Genomic DNA, 21,204 nt, shown 5'->3' on the forward strand with positions numbered 1-21,204 from the left:
CACTTATAAAGAGACCTAGGTCTTTGGAGAGGACTTTCTCCTCCACTGAACCTCTAAAGGCTGAATCTCAGTTCATTCCCTTTCACTCACTGTGCAGCACTTGCACCACTTGGTGTCATAAATTGTGCATCCTGAGAGCCTATGTGCATCCTGAGAGCCATGGGGACCATCATGGCCTCATTTGCACATTCTTATTTCAGGGCATATGTGCAGCCACACCTTGTGCCATAAACACAAAAGTAAAGTAAGTTTCAATTTATCACCTGAATAAGACTTCCTTTTCCCACTTTTCTTATCAGAATTTGAAAAATGATGAGAAATCTGCCAAAACTGATGTTCAGAAGCTTCTGGAAGTAGGTCAGAAACAAAGGTAAGGCTGTGTTTTCCTTTTATTTTCCTAGTTCTTTTTCTCCATAGCCAAACTCCATTCAGAGACTTCACAAGAATAAGTTTATTCTAAATGCATTCATTTCTTTATATTCTTACTTACACTTTAATGTATAAGAATCTTGTTCAAATGTAGATCCTTATAAAATAAGTGTAGGGTGGCGCTTGAGATTCTGCATTTCTAACACGTTCCCTGGTGACGGGTGACCCCGATACTGATGCTGCTTGTCTGCAGATCTCAATTCACCTGTTAAGGATCTGGAGTACTTTCCTTTATTGTCCCACTAAGATGGGCCCACATAAGTCTGCCCATCAATAGATCCAATAACAATGACATCAGTGGGCTTTTTTTTTTTTTTTCAGATTCTGTGATCTGAAGTTTATAACTTGTAGAGGATTTTGGCTGTTTTTAATAGTATCAAAACTTGATCGTGGCGATAGTGGTGGGGGGTGGTAAGAAATGGGATAAACTTAACGCAGTAGAATTGGAACAGTTTTATTATTGTTGCCGTGTTTATTTTGGAAGGAAGTGAACTATAAGCTAGATTTCTATGCAGTATTAAAAAAACTATAGGACTTGAAGTTGCTTCTCAAGAAAAAAAAAAAAAAAGCCAAGGTATTTTAAGGTAGAAACAAGCCAGCATTTGTTATTTGTTATACATTTACTGGAGGCTCTACTAGATGCTTTATATATTTTTTTCTTGTTTCAACACCACAAGTGTAGATTAAATATTATTGTCCCCATTCAGTAAATGGGAAATTGTTGCTCAAAATGCTTAAGTGAATTGATGAGAGTTGTGTTCATTGGAATTTGCTCTGCCGTGTCTTACCCACAGCCATACCCTTTCAAGATAGTTTACTGATCCAAAGCAAAAAGCTGTTTAAAAAGTTGACAGATGCTACACTGTGTAGTCCCTTCTCACCATCTTCTATCTTCTCCACTGTCCTTGCCTCTTGACCCAGAAACCTCATGGCATTGAGGCGTTGACATGTTAAAAATCAAATCAAGCATCTTATATTGACTCTTGTTATTATTTAAATGGAATCACTATTTATTGAACATGAAATTCTCTCCAGAGTCCAATATTAAAAAGATGTCATATAAAATATGGGTCTGAGCATGTTTCCAAAATTACATGATTTTAAATTATTTTATTGGTTTGAAATAATCCACTTTTTAAAACACCTATGCTCAATATCACACAAGTATTTGTGATTCACCGAGTTAGTGGAGAATTATAAACAATATTTTCAATAGAAATAGCTAGTCAAAATGTTACCAAGCCTGAGCTTGTACTGCTCCCTGCACAACAGGCCAATAATCGAGAGACAAGTCCTTGAGGCAAGAAATAGTGACTTTATTCAGAAAGCCATAAAAACCGAGAAGATCGTGGGCTTGTGCCCCAAAGAACCATCTTGCCTGAGTTAGAATTCAGACTCCTTTTATATACTAAAACGGCAGCCTCCGGAGGGGATGTGTTCATTTCTTCTTCCCTGCAGTCACTCACAGGTAGACTTGGTCAGGATGTTTCCTGTGAGCTAAACAAAAGTATTTTAGCTTAATGCTCATTACCTGGGAGGCAGAGTTCCCAGAGATGGACCATTACGTATAATTTAAGCTTATAGGCAACATCCCTTTAGTGATCAACTTGTAATAGAATACAAAAGGTTCTTCCCTATTACAAAAACAGACCAAGAGTCATTGAAAATTATCACTTTTTGAAGTGTCTTCCATGTTGGGAAAAAATAATAAACAAAAACATAAAAATAGAAATGACTTCTGCATAATGCATGTGCAATACCAGTGAGAGGGTTGCAGTGACTGAAGAAGACAGATTGAGTCAGGAAAGATCAGAAAATAAAGCTGTTGTGCATAGACTGGGACCACTCTTAAAGGTTAGCTCAGAGTGGACTTCAGCATAAGCAACAGAAAACCCATTCATGTAGCTCTGTAAAAGAATGATATAATTAAAGAATTATATTAGGGAAATCATTCTGACAACATTGTTCAAGGCAGAAAGAAAGAGTCATAGACCAGGTTGAGGAAAGGTCCCCTAGAGAAGAGACAGAGAGATCTCATCAGTGAGGACCATGGAGTGAAAGAGCAATGAAATCAGCCTTTCTTTATTGCAGGAGAGACACAGATGAAGAGACAGGCTTATGCATGATGTGAATAAGGAAAAACCTATTCCTTTAGCTTACTGATATTTTCTTAAATTATCTATGGTTGTTTCTACATGACACACAAAATATCCAGGCAAATGAGGAAAAACATGGTTAGAGTTATTAAGAATTTCAGGCCATCATCTCTACATTTGGCATGGTATACGGATAGCCAGATGATGGACCAAGTTTTTCGATGAATGTGTTAAATGGAGCATATATTTTGGTATTGTGATTTCAAAGTTTTATCCAAAATTATAAAATTTGTTAAAATGCATAACTTGTATAATGTACACAAAGTCAGCATGGAAAATTCAATAAATCCTAACAATAGGTGATTTCTCCAAAGTATAATACATTTGATATATTAGTTTTTGCTGTTTAGAGTTATAAAAATCATGGTTATCTGAATGTGAAGGAGGCTATATATCTCATTTCCAAAATAAAAGAGATTAATAAACAGTAAAAGAGAAAAAAATTATCTCAGACTATAAAAAGTATTAACTAATGGCAAATTTAGAAATATTATCAGAGCCTGAAAGACTAAAATGTATTGCAGATGCCATTTGGCTATACACCCAGTTCTCAGTAACTACATGTCCTCTGGGATCCTTGCCACCTGGGCCTTACCTAGAGAAGTAGTCCCTAGAAGTCATGCTGCTTTTATGTGTCTCTGACATCACTGGCTACAGTTAATTACCTCATAGGTGTCTACCAAAACAAAACTGAATCAGTTAGATTTCCTTCTTAGAATTGTAACCAACAGGCAATTAATAAAGTCCCTCTGTGTAGCTGTACTAGATTGTAAGTAAGTAAACGCAGAGGATATGGCATGGTCGTAAACAACCAGGTAGTGAGAGCAGCATGTCTTTCTGCCAAAGAGGTACAGAGAAAGGAATGTGTATATGTGTGTTTGTGTGTGTAGTGTATGTGTGTGTGTGTGCACATGCACGCATACTTTTACATGAGAAGGAGAAAGTTGCATTGACTCTTTTTTTTTTTTTTTTTTTGCGGTACGCGGACCTCTCACTGCTGTGGCCTCTCCCGTTGCAGAGCACAGGCTCTGGATGCGCAGGCTTAGCGGCCATGGCCCACGGGCCCAGCCGCTCCGCGGCATGTGGGATCCTCCCGGACCGGGGCACTAACCCGTATCCCCTGCATCGGCAGGCGGACTCTCAACCACTGCGCCACCAGGGAAGCCCTGCATTGACCCTTGATTGTTACATTTCAGAAATATTTAGACAGCTTAGGTAATATTCATAGAAGAGCCCTCCGGTTGATGGAGAGACTTTTAAGCCATACTATGTGAGGAGTGAGAGTATGTAACCAAGAAATAGAGACCCTGGGAGATAGGAGAGTACCCTGAAGTTTCTGAAAAGCTGTCTTGAAAATAAAAAGGAATAAAATATTTTACTGTCTACGGTGGATGGTGGGTAGAGATTTTGAGAAGGCAGTTTTGGACTCTGTGTACTAATGGATTTTAGTATATCGAGTTCTCTGTAAAGGAAAAGAATGCCTGAGATAGTGGCAAGGTTTCTATCTGTGATGTTATGACAATACAATCTGGTAACCACATGAAAAGAATACCTTCCTGTAGGGTGAGGCATTTTTATATTTATAATTGGGGATGGAAGATGTGTGAAACAGCTGCCTTTTAAAATCCCTTGTAACCATGAAATTCCATGCTAAAGTGTACTCAACATCCGAGAAACCCTATCACAGTGTCGCTGGAGCCAACAGTTCTTTAGAATTCAAGGTTCAGTTCAGTGCCAAATAGGGCCCAAGAGGAGCTCTACGTAGTTTGTGCAAATCCCATTTGGTGGAGGGGGGGGGTGGTCGGAGTAGAACTGAGCAAGTTGTGGGACAGGAGTTTGGGGCCACCTAAAGCATGGGAGCAGTGAGAATGTGCAGAAATAAGTCTGAAAAAGGAGATGGAGAGATTCAGAAGTTTCAAAAGTCCCGCTTTGCCATTCTGTCTGATAGCTTTCCTCGCCATGAAAATGAGAATTCTCTACCTTCTCCAGCTTTTAACAGCTTTTGCAACTTATTTTTTTCTTACTCCCTATTGCCTATAGATGTCAGTATGTGGGCATTTTTGAATATATATATATATATATATATATATACACATATATAAACACTTATTTTAATTTTTATAAAATATATGAATTTTATCATTTAATTTTAAAATATATGTATCACTTTAAAATAAAAATGAGAATTTTAAAATCCAGAAATGATGAATAAGTATTACAAGATTTTATTATAACTTTTTTCTAGTTGGAAATATAATAGTCCTATTGCATTTTTATTCATTACTTGTTGAAGATTTGAGTGTTAGGAATAGAACGTAGATCCTTCTTTCTTTCTCTCTGTCTGTCTCCCTCAGTAGGGGCAGTATAATGACTCTCTAGAATTTGAGCACATAGGCTGCAGAACACAATTCCACCACCTCTTTATGTATCAGTTTTCCATTTTATGGAGTGCCTGGTATACTGTAAGCCTACAATATATGTAAATATTACTATTATTTTGTATTATATCATGCCACACATGCTCTTTGTGGAAAATATCAGGAGAAATAATGGAAGTCTACATGTGAAACAATTCTGATAAATAAAACCTGTTTGAGGCCATAATGGAAGCTGAGAATTAAAATCCACTTTAAGCAAAAGCATGTTAAAGCTTTACCCAAACAAGCATAAATCATCTAAAAACCAAAGTGACTGTAATTATTTTATAACTTGTTCCTGTTATACGTTGCCTTGATAAACAAAATCCAGATTGATTCCAGCGATTATATAGACTCTCATGGATATTCCTAAAATTGAAACTGGGACCTAATAGTTTCTAGAGTAAGAAATCTGGAGGCATCATTAAGTCCTTCTGGATGAAAGAGCAGCTTGTGGTTGTGCAGGATGTGGTGGTCAAAGAATGAACACAGGGACCTCAAGTGGTGTCCGTAGTTGTGATAATGGTCTCGTGTATTAAGTGATTATTTTCCAGCCATTTGCTAAGCATTTTGCCTCTATTACATCTTCTAAGAGGTAGTTCTATTATTGTGCCCATTTATAGGTGAAAAAAAAAATGAGTCTAAGAACGTGCTTTCCTATCCCATAGTCTCTTTATTGTGGTTACACACCAAGAAAATATTTTTGTTCCAGAAGTTGTCTTTTGGCTTTAGACTGGGAATTATAGTTTGTGTACTGTTAAGACTAGAAAAGGTTTCTGTTTGGTTGTTGCTCTTGCTTTGAAGGAGTTTATTCCTCTAGTCATACTTAACACACACCTACACACACACTCACTCATTCATATACTGTTTTCTGCTATCTGAACTTTTTTTTTTTTTTTGCTGTACGCGGGCCTCTCACTGCTGTGGCCTCTCCCGTCGCAGAGCACAGGCTCCGGACGCGCAGGCTCAGCGGCCATGGCTCACGGGCCCAGCCGCTTCGCGGCAGGTGGGATCCTCCCGGACCGGGGCACGAACCCGTGTCCCCTGCATCAGCAGGCGGACTCCCAACCACTACACCACCAGGGAAGCCCTATCTGAACTTTTTGAAGTGATAGCTTAGGTGATAAAGTGAAGGCATAGAAATATAATAAAATTTGTCATAATTGAGAAAATCCTAAACCCTTGAGGGGAATTCATATTTATGAAAATATTTATATTTTTAATGTGAGACAGGGTCCATATGTCCTACTGAACTTGAGATACAATATGTATATATGTGCAAACGTATTTTTTATTATCCCCAATAAATGAGGCAGCTTTCACATTAAAAATAAGGCTTTTTTCTCTTTGTTTTTACAAGAAGTCTCAGACCTTATACAGGATGTCTAAAACACAATGCTTTAGAATTAGTTAATGTAGAGCATCCAAGGGAATGATAATTTTATCCCATCAGCAAGTCTATGGTAACTTTTTTTCTAAACAGCGTGTTCACACCCTGGCATGCTGTCACTAAAATTAGCTTTCTAACTCTAATTATTATATCGATTAGATTTAACACATTATGCAGCTCACAGATGAATCACACAGTAGGATTCTTATAAGACACAATAGCAAGGCAATTTCCCTTAAATACAGCTTGATTTTAGTGCTTGCATGGGAGAGAAGACTCTTTATTACCGGAGTCCTGAGATACATCTTGTATGTTTAACCGTGGCTCTATATATTCTAGTTATGTTTCCTAAATGTATATATACAGCAAAACCTCCTTTCATCGTGTAAATAGGAAATAAGAGATTTCTATCATGTCTCTCTTTTGCTCTCTATTTTCTACTAAACAAGAGAACAAATGAAGTCTCTCCAGGAGGCCCTGGAAAATCAGCTTAAAGAGACAACTGAGAAAGCAGAAAAACAGCAGGCTACTGTAAGTGTTTCTTTTCTGTGTCTTTTGCTTTGGGGCTGGAAAATTGTTAACTTTTTTCCCTAAAACATTATGGAACAAATACACCTGTGACAAATATAAATGAAAGTACAATGAAAAAAACGCAATCAACAAGATTACAAAAATACTTAGCAGCAATCATTCCAAAAAAATATTTTCATTGTATTTGATTCTTAGGGGTCTTCTAATTCCCAACCCTTATTTATGGTTGAAAAACTCAGGGCAAGAGTGTTGGTGTCAGGCCCCCTATCAGTGGCTCTTGAATTTTGGGGTGTGACTTTGAACTAAGTTAAGCTATACAGATCCCTAAGCCATACCCTACATCCACTGAATAGACATCTCCCAAGGGTGGAGCCGCACCATCTGCTTACTTAATCAACTACACAGGTGATTCTGAGACACCCCAAAGTTTAAGAATCAAGCTTCTCTCCAGATTTTCTCTCTCAAAATGATGTTCTATTGACCCTCACCTTTCAATTCTTATAACTAATATTCACCATGGACAGGAGAGATGGTGCCCTGGATAGTAGTGCTAAAAACTAGATTTCTACCTCATTCCCCACATGCACTTATGTACCATTTATGGAGATTGAACCTTTTATCTTGTTCGAGGACCTGAATCTATTTCAAAATATAGTATATTAATAGAAAATTTGAGGTATAGTAAGACCAATAGATCAGGAAACAACTACCTTTAGAAAGATAGTTTATTTCTCACAGTTCCCAAGAGGGGGGCATGCCACATGACCGGGGACCATGCAGGGAAGCACCAGGTCAGGCACAAGGCAAAGGAAGGCAGGGAAACTGTGGACAAGAGCCTTTACTGTGGTTTCTGTGGGAAGGAATGGGCTGGGCAGGGTAAGCAGGCCGAGGATTGGCCCATTTGAATGATTTCAGCAGGCTCTGGGGCACAGAGACTATTTGTCTGGTACCCGGCCCTGGGGTGATTAAGGCAGGTGGATAGTCGCCTGAAGTGTGAGAACCCAGTACAAGGGGTGGCTGGAGTTCTATGCTCTGTATTGGTTAGTGTGTATTTGAAAAGCTTACCACCAGGAAGAGTGGGTGGGGAAGGAGCAGCGATGAGGAAGGCAGGAGGTCAAGATAGGATGACTCAAGCATATTATTGAGTTGTCCATAACAAGGCTAGTCTGTGTATATGTGGAAGGTAGATGTTAAAGCATCAAGTTTACAGAAGCTAGAAACAGGACTAATACAAGGTCTCCATCCAGGTTGATTACTTGGGATCCCAGCCCCTTTAAGACTTGTCATCCTGCCTTTCTTTTGCAAGCCTTCCTTGAATAATCTGGATTAGGGTATAAAGTTTTGCTTCTGAAACTTAGCCCTGTCTGTCATCTGGGGTACCTGCTTCTTGGAGACAGTCTTTGTAATAATGGCTGTTGATTCTCCTGGGTGCAGGATTATTTCTTGTTAATAAATTCACTGTTATCTGTCCAGCCCACCTGTAAGGATGAGCATGTTTGTTCTTCTGTGTTATGCCATGGCAACACTCACTGCTAACCTACAAGGTGTCCTAGTGTCTGGCTCGTTGGACAGCGGGTGTTACATAAAAGAACAGGCATATTTTTAGCACTATCATGTTGATTCCTCCCCTCAAAATCTGACCCAGCATAAGGAGCAACCCTAATTGCAATCCCATTTAATCTCAACTTCTTCATAGCCTGGTCGCAAATAATGACAGTTAGAACAGAATAGAAATATTCACACATACTGTTTTCTCAGATTCTCACAATAAAACTGAACACTACTGTCTGGCTCGTTGGACAGCGGGTGTTACATAAAAGAACAGGCATATTTTTAGCACTATCATGTGGATTCCTCCCCTCAAAATCTGACCCAGCATAAGGAGCAACCCTAATTGCAATCCCATGTAATCTCAACTTCTTCATAGCCCGGTCGCAAATAATGACAGTTAGAACAGAATAGAAATATTCACACATACTGTTTTCTCAAATTCTCACAATAAAACTGAACACTACTGTTGTTGTTGTTGTTGTTGTTGTTGTTCTGAAAAGGAATAACTCTTGCTTGTATTTACACAGCTAGCATTTGGAGAAGCCAAGTCATGAACCTGTGTTTATTCCAATATGTTATGCACACTGTGTCTAACATCCCAAAAGAAGAAAGCTCTAACACTTGAAAGAGCTCAACAAAAGTTAGAAGAGTAAAGTATGGCAAAAGTGGGGATAAAGGATGCATAGTTGAGAAGAAGGAGGAGACAGGACTGGCCGAGTCAGCTTTATCCTCACCTCAGAATCCTTGTAGTGCTTTTCTTAAAGTTCAGCATTGAATCTTGAGGGAGGATTTTCCTCTCCCACCCCAAAATACTCTACTAAACCAGAAACACCCTATATGTATTCATAACCTAACATGTGCTACAGAATAAGAATATTCTGGGTTTAAATTCCTAGTGGACCATCTACTATCTGTAAATTTGAGTAAGCTCTTTAACTTTTGCAAGTTTCCTTATTTGAAGAATTTGGGGAATAATTAAAATTAAAATAACATACATAATTTCCCTAAAATTATATCTGGCATATAGTAGATAGTAGAATCTAAACTAAATTTGGTCTACTCAATAGAAAGAAAAAAATAAAATAATAAAATAAATAAATTATCCAATTGAAAGAAAAATGTAGGCAAAAGAATTACTCTTGGCAAAAGTTTCAATGTATTAGAATAACAATAATTTAAATGGGTTAATTTAAATAATAATTTTTAAAAGACACAGAATAACTACAATTAAGAAATTAGGACAGTATATGCAAATGTGCTAATTTTAACAACTGAGAAGACCACATACTTAAAATAAGCAATACAGGAAAATACATGCAAAACAACATAAAAGAAGTAAATGATTGACAACAATATTAGTGTTGGCAAATAGAATTTAAAGCACAAATATAATGTAAGAGAAAGCATTATATGCTAGCAAAGAAAAATAAATGAATAAAATGAGGTGGTTATAGTTATAACCATCATAAACATAAATGTACTTAACAAATCAGCTTCCATATCCATCAATCTATAAGTGAAGGGAGAAATAGGCAAATACAAAGATCTTAAAAATACAACTGGTAGTAATAAATATTAGATATATAGAGAAATCTCTAAAAAAGTGACTATATTCTTTTTAAGCACATGCAGAACATCTATAGAAATTTTATAGAAATATACTATGTATAATCCAAAAAGTTATATATGTTCAAAAATATGACTAGCATATACACTATTTTATTCAATCCTTTTGTTATAAAATTTAAAATAAATTTTTATAAATGGTTAAACAATTCTTTATGTTTGGAAAATATATAACACATTTTCTAATAACCCTTCGGTTAATAAGAAATAATAAAAGAAATAAAGAAGTACTTAATAATAGTGAAGACACTACATGCCAATATAATAATTGAGGTGAATTGATAGCTTTAAATGCATTTTTCCAGAAAAATAAAAGATTAGCAACATAAATTCAAGAAGTTATTTAAAAAGCCAAACATCAATGCAATAAAGAGAGTATTATAAAGACTATTGAAGACAATAATAAAATAGAAAACAAAAAAAGGTAAATTTAAGTTCTTTGGAAAGACTATAAGACTTTAAGATATGAGAAAGATTAAGAATAGAAAGACAGACTCAAATTTTAAAATGTTGAATTAAAAAAAGAGCTAAGAGTCATAATTGTAATAGGAATTCAAACAAATAAGGTATTATGAGCAACAGTTCCCTGATACATTTAAAAATGTACATGTAAATTTCTAGATAAATAAATATAAAATGCTAAAATTTCGGCAAGAAGAAATTCAGCACTTGAATAGCTGAACACAGTTGGAATTTTATTTTGCTAAAAGACCCCCTTTCCCAAGTATTTCAAAGCCAGAAAGTTTTCATGGTGACTTCTACTAATTTTTAAAAATCAGTTAACTTCAAATATAGGCAAATATTTTCTGGAAAATAGAAAAAATTTGAAAACTTTCATCTCATTTTACAAACTTCATCAGTTATGATTCCAAAATCAATTAATGGCTATATGTGTAAACTAACAGCTATTTTTCTACTAATGAATGTACATGTAAAAGGTCTATAAGAACAAATTCAAGACTATATTAACAAAATATATCATCATGATCAATAAATGCAAATACCTGCAGAAATAAATAATACTTATCTTTTGGAGGGAATGTGTTTATGTTTTTAATTGAATGACTGATATTTTCTAAGTCAAAGTCCAGAAAGAGTTGACAGAAAGCTTAACAAATATGGGAATAACATATATTTAGTAAAAGCATGATTTTTATAAAATGTGCATCTGGTGGAATCTAGGAAAAAATAGATTTCATACTACTGGGTCTCATCACTTCCAAACTTCGGTAAAGACTCAAACTGTTTGTGCTTTTTCTCCCTATTTGAGGATTCTAGGTTAACTAAGGATTAAATAAGTATATATTTTAATTGTTGCAAATCATTCAACAATTATTCTTTCTGCTAGGAAGACTGTAGTTGATGTAGTTGAAAGTTGGATAAGAAGGGGAGAATGAAATAATTGTAATTGCTCACTCTCAAACAGAGGGAAAACATTTGGATTTGATTCTGTAAATATTGTGCTATTTTAGATTTAAGAGCAGATACTCTTATGTGCTGCCCTTGATTATATTATCTAATTACTAAATTGAACTATCTCCCTAATGGGACAATGAGTGTGACTCACATTTTCAGGTTGCTCTGAGGATCTTCTTAATTCAAATGTAAGCTTGAAAATTGTTATGACCAAAATGATGGACATAGTGGTCCTCAGCCTTCTGCTTCTGTTTTACATGTAGTTGGACCATCAAAAATTGTTTGGTTTAGGTTTTGTTACCTTTTGAGTAAATGGTAGTACAAGGAAGAAAAGACAAGGTGTTAATACATGTTGCAAAGCTTTACAGACGCACAACAAATATAATGTACAGAAAGTGAACAAGACTACTACACATCAAATCCAGGATAGTGGTTACCTCTGGGGGGAGGGGAGGAACTAAAATTAGTGGGGCTTTAATAGTACTATAACATTTTCTTTACAAGGTCTGAAGAAAGTTGGACAAAGCATTTATATATATTTATTCTTAGGGTGGGCCCAGAAGCATTTTACATAGTATTACTCTTGTTCTTTTGTTTATGTTTGAAAGGTTTCAGAACTATTTTTTTAATGTGTATATATACGGTAAAAATTAACTTTACTCCTAAATTTGATTTCCACTGACTTAATCTATCTATATATATATACGGTAAAAATTAACTTTACTCCTAAATTTGATTTCCACTGACTTAATCTATCTATAGAGATAATCCATATTACCAGTCTCTTTTGCATCATTCCAGGAATCCTCTAAGACTATGTTATCCAATATATAACCACCAGATACAGGAGGCTTTTGAGCATTATAAAATGGCTAGTCCAAACTGAGATATGCTGTACGTGTAAAACACACAGTGGATTCTAAAGATATATTGCAAAAAAAAAGTCAGTTTATCATCATTAATCCATTACATGTCAAATGATTCCATTTTGAATATATTGAATTAAATAAAATATATCAGTAAAATTAATTTTACCTGTTCCTTTTACTTTTTAAAAAAATTGTGACTGGCAGAAAATTGAAAATTGGAGAAATTGAATGTTTCATCCACTGTCATACATTCACATAAATAGGGAACCCTCAGTGACCATAGAGTCTCATATTTTAGCTACTGTGCTATACTGATCTTTTTCAAAGTAGTCAGGCAGATAAAGATGCAATGTTTATACAGATACAGTTTGAATAACTGGCCTAAGGGTACAGATTCTGACAGTATCATATTCAGCAGGAAACATCATGGTTTCCCTGGTACAGTATTTATAACGTTCCATGCTTTTGAGGTCAGGAGCATCACTATGCAATTGCTCTCAGACCTGGCCTTATATAAAAATTACCTTGAGCATGTTTAAAGAAAAGAGATTCCTAGGCCCAACCCTAGAATTTAGCTTTATTTAAGAACCACATTTTTAAAAATTGAAGTTTAAACAAGTAAGTGAATCACAGTCATGACATGCATTTCTCAATTTTTAAAATTTTTTTAAACTTTTTTATTATGGGGACTTTCAAACTTACACAAAAGTGGAAGGAGTAGTGTAATAAATCCCCATGAATACATCAATTAGCTTCAAGAATTAGCAACACATGGCCAATCTCATCTCAAGCATATCATTCTCTTGTCCCCTCTTCATTTTTTGTTATACAGTGGATCCTTGTTTGTTATTTATTTTACATATAGCAGTGTGTACAGTCAATCCCAAACTCCCTAACTATCCCTGCCCCCTAGATGAACTTATTTACAAAAGAGAAACAGACTAAATTTAAAAAAAAAATAATCTTTTATTACATAAGAAAAAGTTATGTGATATACCTAGTGGATATATTTATGAATTTGGCAATAAAAATATGGATAATGAAAATTTTAACCCTTTGTTCTTTTTCAGTATTTGTTGACAGAGATAATTTTATTGTACTTCAAAAATTGTGAAAATAAATTTATAAAAGCTATAGAAATGAATTTGAAATATGTCTACATGATATTCTATTTATTTTCAGATTGCTTTTTTAAAGACTGAAATGGAGAGAAAGAACAAAATGATCCGAGATCTCCAAAATGAGGTAAGACATATTTCAGGAAAATTTCATACAAGTCAAAGAATATACAGAAGCAAACATATTGATTTGCCATAAGCTCTGGGGTATGATCGCACGCAAATATGTCCTTTAGTTAAGTACTAATGGAGAGGAACTATAAGGTTAAAACTTGAGTATATAATCCCTACTTTAACATATATTTGACAATGTTATTAGTTCATACATCTCCAGGTCATTTTCCCTTCTAATTATATTTTGCTTTGGCAATGTTAAAATTTTATTTTTATTTTATAAATGTATTTGTCTACCAAATGACATCACAGGCACTGAAGAAGAGAGCTAGTTAGAAATGGACCTTATGTTAGGAAAAGTCAATCTAGAATGAAAAATTTATGTGAGGCAATCTTAGAGTGATGTAGATTTGAAATAAATAAGCTGTAACCACTTTCCTTACAGCCTTTAAAATGTAAGGATCCTATAAAATGCTGTATGCTTTTTCCTCCTTTTGACTTTTTGTCTACCCTGTTACATAACTACTTTATTTTCTAAGATTTCTCCATCACATTTGTATTTCCACCTTTTTATTTCTTTTTTTTTCCTTGAATGAAATTAGTTATTTAGAACTATTAAACCATGATTAATTAAAGATACGTCTTCTTTTATCAAGCCCACTAAGGTGGATTTTAAATCCCAACTCAACTGCTTTAGCCATTTCTCGTTTCCTTTACTCCCCTTCCTCCCTCCCTACCTCCCTCCCTTGCTTCCTTCCTCCAATTTTTTGAGACACTTCAAATACAGATGAGCTACATTATTCCTATATCATTTCCACCTTGATGCCCAGGTTAAAAAATAGACTATACAAATGCCTTGGTATCAAGATTCAGCATTTGTACTCTAATTATGACATTAAAATGGTTTATCAAATGTGCAAACAGATGTATAGAAAAAAGGAAAGCAAGAAAAGTTTTAAGTGTCTTCCTTATGATTCTATTGTATTTTCATTTCTTTCTAATGATTTTTTCTTTTGAGTCTTCTTAAGAAAGTCTAATGAGATGGACTTGATAATATTTTCCCTGAGGCCTAAATCTTGGATTTACTGTTTATGGTGGAAAATGTCAGTAAACTAGAGATACCGAAATACTGGTTGTACTAGATAATTTCTTGTTCTCTGGGGCTCAGAGAGGGCCCGATTACTCAAGTCTAAAACTTTCCATGTATCATTTAAGACAAAGGGAATGTTTAAAACAATGTTAAAGCCAGTATTAAAACAGGAAAGAAAGTACATTTGGACGTGTAAACACACATCCATGCACACACACACACACACACGCACACAACAACATGAACCCCGTTGTATAAGAATGAGAGGATTATGGGCTAATTTATATCTCTGTGTATGTATTATCAGTTAACTTTTCATCTTACATAATTTTTTAAAAATCTAGAATCTAAGGAGGAAGCTCTTTTAAAACCAAACTATAAATTATTCATATCAGGTACCTATGAGGATTAACAAAATATTTTCTTTCCTTCCATGGGATCATTTTTTAAGTTTAATATTAATTTTCTAAGTGTATAGGCTAGAATAATTTAAAAAGCAATACAACACTTCAGAAGTAATGGCTGCCAAAAGTAAGCTTTGTAATTAAATTTGCTACTATTTACTTTCATCATATTGAAAATCAGCAAGATGATACTTGATAACCAGAAAAGTCTTTGACTTCTCTAACAAAAACTAATGGTGAACATGTATTATCAACTGAATGCTTTTAATCTGACTCCTTTTTATTAATTCCTTGAAATTTTAGGTTTGTTATTTTGACAAATAATCAGTATGTAGAGGTTAAACAAAATACTTGGCCCATACTCTGCACAGTAAAATTATATGGACACTACCTGAAAGATTTTTGTTCAGGAGTAATAAAATAAAAAGGCAAATTGACTAAACAAAATACAGAGCGGTGAGGGAGATCATACAGGTATAAAGAGATTTCTGGGAGAAGATCGAAATATCCTGAATGACTTCTGAGTGAGGATATTGGGGAAGTCCCAATTTAAGAAGGGACTTCTGAAAAGTTATTAAAGAATGATCATATTTTTTTCATATGTGAACGTAAATATCTTAAAAGGCACTCTTATGTTAGCAGCTAGGCATTTAGTTTTTAAGATTTACCTCATCCCTTGGAGGGGGAAAATATTTAGATTTTATTTTTAGGCAAATGCTGTGTAGGGCTGAAAGCATTTTGATTTTTCCATCCTGGCAGTCATACCTGGAATGGAATACATGGGACCCCATAATTCAAAGACTGTGTTCATAACTGGGAAAGAACATCGGAGAATATTTGGAGAATATGGATAGCAAAGTGAGGATGCCTGAGAAAAAGAAATAGGAGATTTTTTTTTTAAACCAAGAAAATTAAGAGTGAGACTGTAAAGAGTATAGCTATGAGTTAATCACAGTATTTCAAGCTCCTTTATTTTATCTGTCTCTGTGGGTATCTATGTCTTCACATGGACATCACATTTAACCTGTGTCTGGGATTGCTTTTACTCACAGAAGCTTTACTGAGATTTAGGGGGTCTCCAAAGTTCAGGTCCAAGCCTTCTGCTTCTCCGCTTATATTCTCTTTCATGGAACAGACAAGTCAAATCTATTCTGCCACAGTGTGTATCTCTTTGTACCAAATCACCTTACTAGAAATTCATAAATGATGGAATGATGTCAGTAAAGTTTGAAAAATTGTGTTGGTTTATATGTAATTTTTCCCAACATGTTGAGGTTTGAAGCAATCAGGGGAAAGCCTTGTCAAATTTTAGAGAAAATTTTTATCATACAAAGACAAAAGAAAATATGCAAAAGTACCTCCTTTTAGTGCATGTAGTGGTGTTTTAGTGCCTTCAAAATATTTAAAAAAATGTTTCTTACTGCACCAAGATATCTGACTAAACTGAATATTGAAGACTCTAAGGCATTCCCCCGTATTAAAATAAGAGATTATGGGCTTCCCTGGTGGCGCAGTGGTTGAGAGTCCGCCTGCCGATGCAGGGGACGCGGGTTCGTGCCCCGGGCCGGGAGGATCCCGCATGCCGCGGAGCGGCTGGGCCCGTGAGCTATGGCCGCTGGGCCTGCGCGTCCGGGGCCTGTGCTCCGCAACGGGAGAGGCCACGGCAGTGAGAGGCCCGCGTACCGGAAAAAAAAAAAAAAAATAAGAGATTAGTGAAAAATATGTATCAGAAATTAATTCTTCTGATAATCTACTTTATTAGAAGTCAATTCCCTGTAGGGTCTACATCTCAAAAGAGAAAACAGTAAATTCTAAGTGTAAGACTGAGCAAAGGATTGAGTATGATTTGGGGGATAAATGCTAGAAAATATTAAACTGTGGTTGTATTTTTATTACTATTGTCATTATTTTGTTAATATTATGATCACAAAATTACACAGTAAGTGGTCTTCCTCAATCACAATTTTCTCATACATCCTGTATTTTTAGTGTACACATTTGCAGAATATGAGATTTCTCACAATGCAAAAATTGATTTATAGTAGCTCTCTCACCATTTTTTTAGTAACTTCCTAATCTGTCTCTAATTCTGATGTCTCTTATGTAATCCATTTTATGCATTCAATTACTTATTTTGTATTTTGTATTTGGATATTGTATGGTTACAACAAATGTAAAAAGTTGTACCAGAAAGCAAAACAAAGAAACAAAAACACTTAGCCTTTCTTCTCTGACTTCCATAACTGCATCATCATGTGATATAGACAATCTTATTGACTCCAAAGCTTAGAATTCTCGATGACTTTGCACTTTTAAAACACCCTCTCTCTATTGTCATTTCTAATTTTCTTTAATTTTATCCACTGTTTCCCCTAGGATAAAATAAGTTTCTCTATAGTGGTTCCAGATATAAGAAAGGGATGAGTAGGGTAATACATAGGTATTGAAATATTAGATAAATTAGGCATTGAGACAAGCATCTCTGATTAGTTTGAAACTCCTTAATGAAATGTGAGAGTTTGATAATGTTCCGGACTTTTCAAAGGAGTACATAGCTAAAAATACTTGAATTAGATTAGTATTAAAACATAGTCTATATTAAATTAGTGAGTACATAGAGATAACAAAGGGAAGGGAAGAAAAGTGAAAGGAAGAGAGAGAGGGAAAAAGAGAAAGAAAGGAAGGAAGGGAGGAAGGAAAGAAAGAAGGGAAGGAAGGAAAGAAGGAAGGAAATGAAGGAAGGGAGGGAGGGAGGAAGGAAGGAAGGAAAGAAGGAAGGAAGGAAAGAAAGGAGGAAGACAGGCAAGTTGGGGAAGTACCCCCACCCCAAATCTCTGCTGTGATGGTTTGTTTTAGTATAGATTCTTATGATTGATTATTTTCCCGAGACTCATTCAAGATAGTTCGAGGTAAGGAAAAAATAAGAAATCACATTTCTAAAATGGTAATAATAAAGTCAGGAACCATAAAAGTGGGCCTTACTCTGCCAGTGATAGAAATCAGAAATTTGTCAAAACTACTCTCCAAAGCAGGTTTTCCCTCTCACTATTTCATGGCTCCATTTTCCTTTCTTTCTAGTCTCTCAGTTACTTAGCTCGTCTATTTTTCGCATGGCTCGTATAGTTTAACCCAACTTTGAAATACTAATCTGCCTTCTCTATCTCCTACTAATAACCAATTTAATCTTCTTTAATGTTTTGTTTTATTGCTGTTGTTATAAGTACCTGGGGGGAAAGTCTTGCTACAGGTCAAGTCACTGGCCAATCTGTGGGTTTCCAAAGGGTTCCAAATAATCATTGACACATATCCAGGTATATGAGGAATAAAACATGGGTTTTTAGGGGCAATGTGCCAGTTGTGACAAAAAGCAACCTCTGATAAGAAGAAGATGACTTATTAAGCCATTTAGAGGACTCAACAAAATGTTAGGAGAGGTGCATACGCATATTGTAGGCTGAGCTTAGGAACAACTCCACAAACAAACCCCAGAGCTGTTTGTCTCAAGGCAGGGCTACCTCTGCCAAGATCAGGAAGATGCTAGCCACCTTTATGTTCCCATCACAGGGAGCTCCAGTATCACATAGCCATATCCCTGTGCATCAGACCATGGATAACATCTAGCCTGTTTTCCCATGTAAGTAATTGCTGTATCTGCATTTTGCAGGGATCATATATGATTAGCAAAGTCTAAATCATGTCTGCCCTAGAGCTGCAATGCACTTTAGAAACAGAGAGGATTTGTTTTATTTCTAATTTGTTTGCTTTCATTTTTCCTTGGGAATACGGGTTTAACACTATGAAAAACTTTCACATCGTGGAAACAATGTTCCAAAATTTGGTAGCTAGTGTATTAAAAACTTTTCTTAAAAAAAAAAAAGGGTTAGAGTGTGGTAACCAGCTTTAGTATATGTTATGTCATCACTGAAGGGTTCTGAGTGGTTGAGAGACATGCTCTAACACTGATAGAGTATCCAATTGTGCATGTGTGTATATTAAAATATCTGTGTGTATACATGGCCTCTTGCCTATCCTTTAACATGTGATTTTAGCTTTGCTTTTGTATGAACTATTTCCTCAACTAGATGCTGACTCTTCAAAGTTAGAATCCTACCTTTACTAAAATATTATAATTCAGATTTTTTTACACACAAAGAAAACACAGGGCCAGGACTCTGTGTACAGTGAAGATAAATGAAAACCATATTTAAGTCCATTCTTGGCACCAGTGACTTCAATAAATTAAATAAACATTGGACACCGTGTCCAAATTTGGAGATTGAAGCTGGTTTCCCTAATTTGCTATTCTCTACAACAGGGATAGTTAGAGACCCAGCAAGATATCAGAGAATCTCTGACCATCTGGAAGTTATTAAGATGACAGAAAAAAAGTATAGGTGCATATGTGTATTTTTCAAAGGTGAGGATGTAGATTCTCATGGAGAGTCCATGACTGAAACAAAAAAATAATAAAGTCAATAACCACTGATCTAGAGAAAACTCTAGTAAATTTTAAGAAGAAAACCCATTTTCGTTCAATTCTTGTGGCTGTAAGTCTCTGTAAAATAAATTATTCCATTTTCTTGCCTCAATAAGGACACTCAAGTGAAGATGATGGGATATTTCATAATGTGACAGAGTGCTCCAGGGCCATCATTCTGAAATGGTGCCTGCAGATGAACCTTTGTGAGAGTTTGAGTTGAATATATACTGAGTCCAGGACACACTTGAGATGTTTTCAAATAATTCCATCACACCTTTCTTACTTTATTCCTGCTAGTTTACCTTTTAAAATGATTATTTCTGAGAAATTTTGGCGAGCTGGTTATTTTGGTTAATTGTGTATCCATTATCTAAAGTTTATTATAACCCATTTGTACTAGGTCCTAAGGCTACTGTAATAAAGTAACACAAGCTGGGTGGCTTAAAACAATAAAAGTGTACTCTCTCACCATTCTGAAGGACAGAAGTCTAAAATCAAAGAAATGTCACAGGACCATGCTCCCTCTGAAGGTTCTAGAGAATAATCCTGCTTTGCCTCTTCCTACTTTCTAGTGCCTCCTGGCAATCCTTGACATTCTTTGGCTTGTCAAGAATCTCTGCTTTGTCTTCCTATGGCCTTCTCTATGTATCTCTTTGTTTTCTACTCTTCTTTAAGGACACCTCTTATGGGATTTAGGACCCACCCTAATCCAGTATAACCTGATTTTAGCTTAATTACATGTGCAAAAACCACTTTTTATTAATAGGGGCACAACTTAAGGTTCCAGGTAGGTGTGAATTTTAGGGTGATACTATTCAAATGCCATTTTGTATATTCCAGGTAAACAGCTTAGACAAATTTTTTTTTAAACAGGCAAAGAGAGAACTTTTTTTTTTCTTTTTTTTTGCGGTACACGGGCCTCTCACTGTTGTGGCCTCTCCCGTGGCGGAGCACAGGCTCCGGACACGCAGGCTCAGCGGCCATGGCTCACGGGCCCAGCCGCTCCGCGGCATGTGGGATCTTCCCGGACCGGGGCACGAACCCGCGTCCCCTGAATCGGCAGGCGGACTCGCAACCACTGCGCCACCAGGGAAACCCAAGAGAGAACATTTTATTAGGTGTAAGTCTTAGCCAATGTTTCAATGGGGAAAGAGGAAAGATTTTTATTAGATATAAATCTGTCTATGGAAGTACTTTAGTACTGCTTATTTAGATGCATATATAAGGTTTGTTTATATATTCATTTGTAATAAACATATAACTTAATTCCCAAAATTATCTCAACATTTTGCTAGTTCCTGAGGTATATAAATATTATAAATTTCAATTAACACAAAACAATCTCTGATCATGAAGGATGTAAGGAACAGAATTTAATATTGTATAACAGGTAACATATTTTGCCATATAATATGTTATGATACAATAATAATTACTCAATTTGCACAAAATATCTACAATAAAAACACGTTGAAATAAGCATTTTACAATAACATATTGTAAAGGGGCCGATGAAGGCAATAACCTACTCAGGTGTGGTGGCCACTGAATGTGTCATTGAAGGGGTGGGTTTTGAAAGGAATGAAGTGATTAGAACTTATGGCTATTTATTC

The 21,204-nt window shown here is 35.6% G+C and overlaps 1 protein-coding gene across 1 annotated transcript in view; it reads left to right on the plus strand.

Annotated features, from left to right (window-relative positions):
• The window catches only part of LUZP2 (leucine zipper protein 2), a 438,414-nt gene that overhangs the window by 212,262 nt on the left and 204,948 nt on the right, over positions 1-21,204 (plus strand). The window contains 3 exon segments of the mRNA XM_024118909.3: positions 300-370; positions 6,842-6,923; positions 13,568-13,630. Of these exon segments, the coding sequence (XP_023974677.3) occupies positions 300-370; positions 6,842-6,923; positions 13,568-13,630 (216 nt within the window).

The sequence above is a fragment of the Physeter macrocephalus genome, chromosome 16 (assembly GCF_002837175.3).
Source record: "Physeter macrocephalus isolate SW-GA chromosome 16, ASM283717v5, whole genome shotgun sequence".
NCBI lineage: Eukaryota > Metazoa > Chordata > Mammalia > Artiodactyla > Physeteridae > Physeter > Physeter macrocephalus.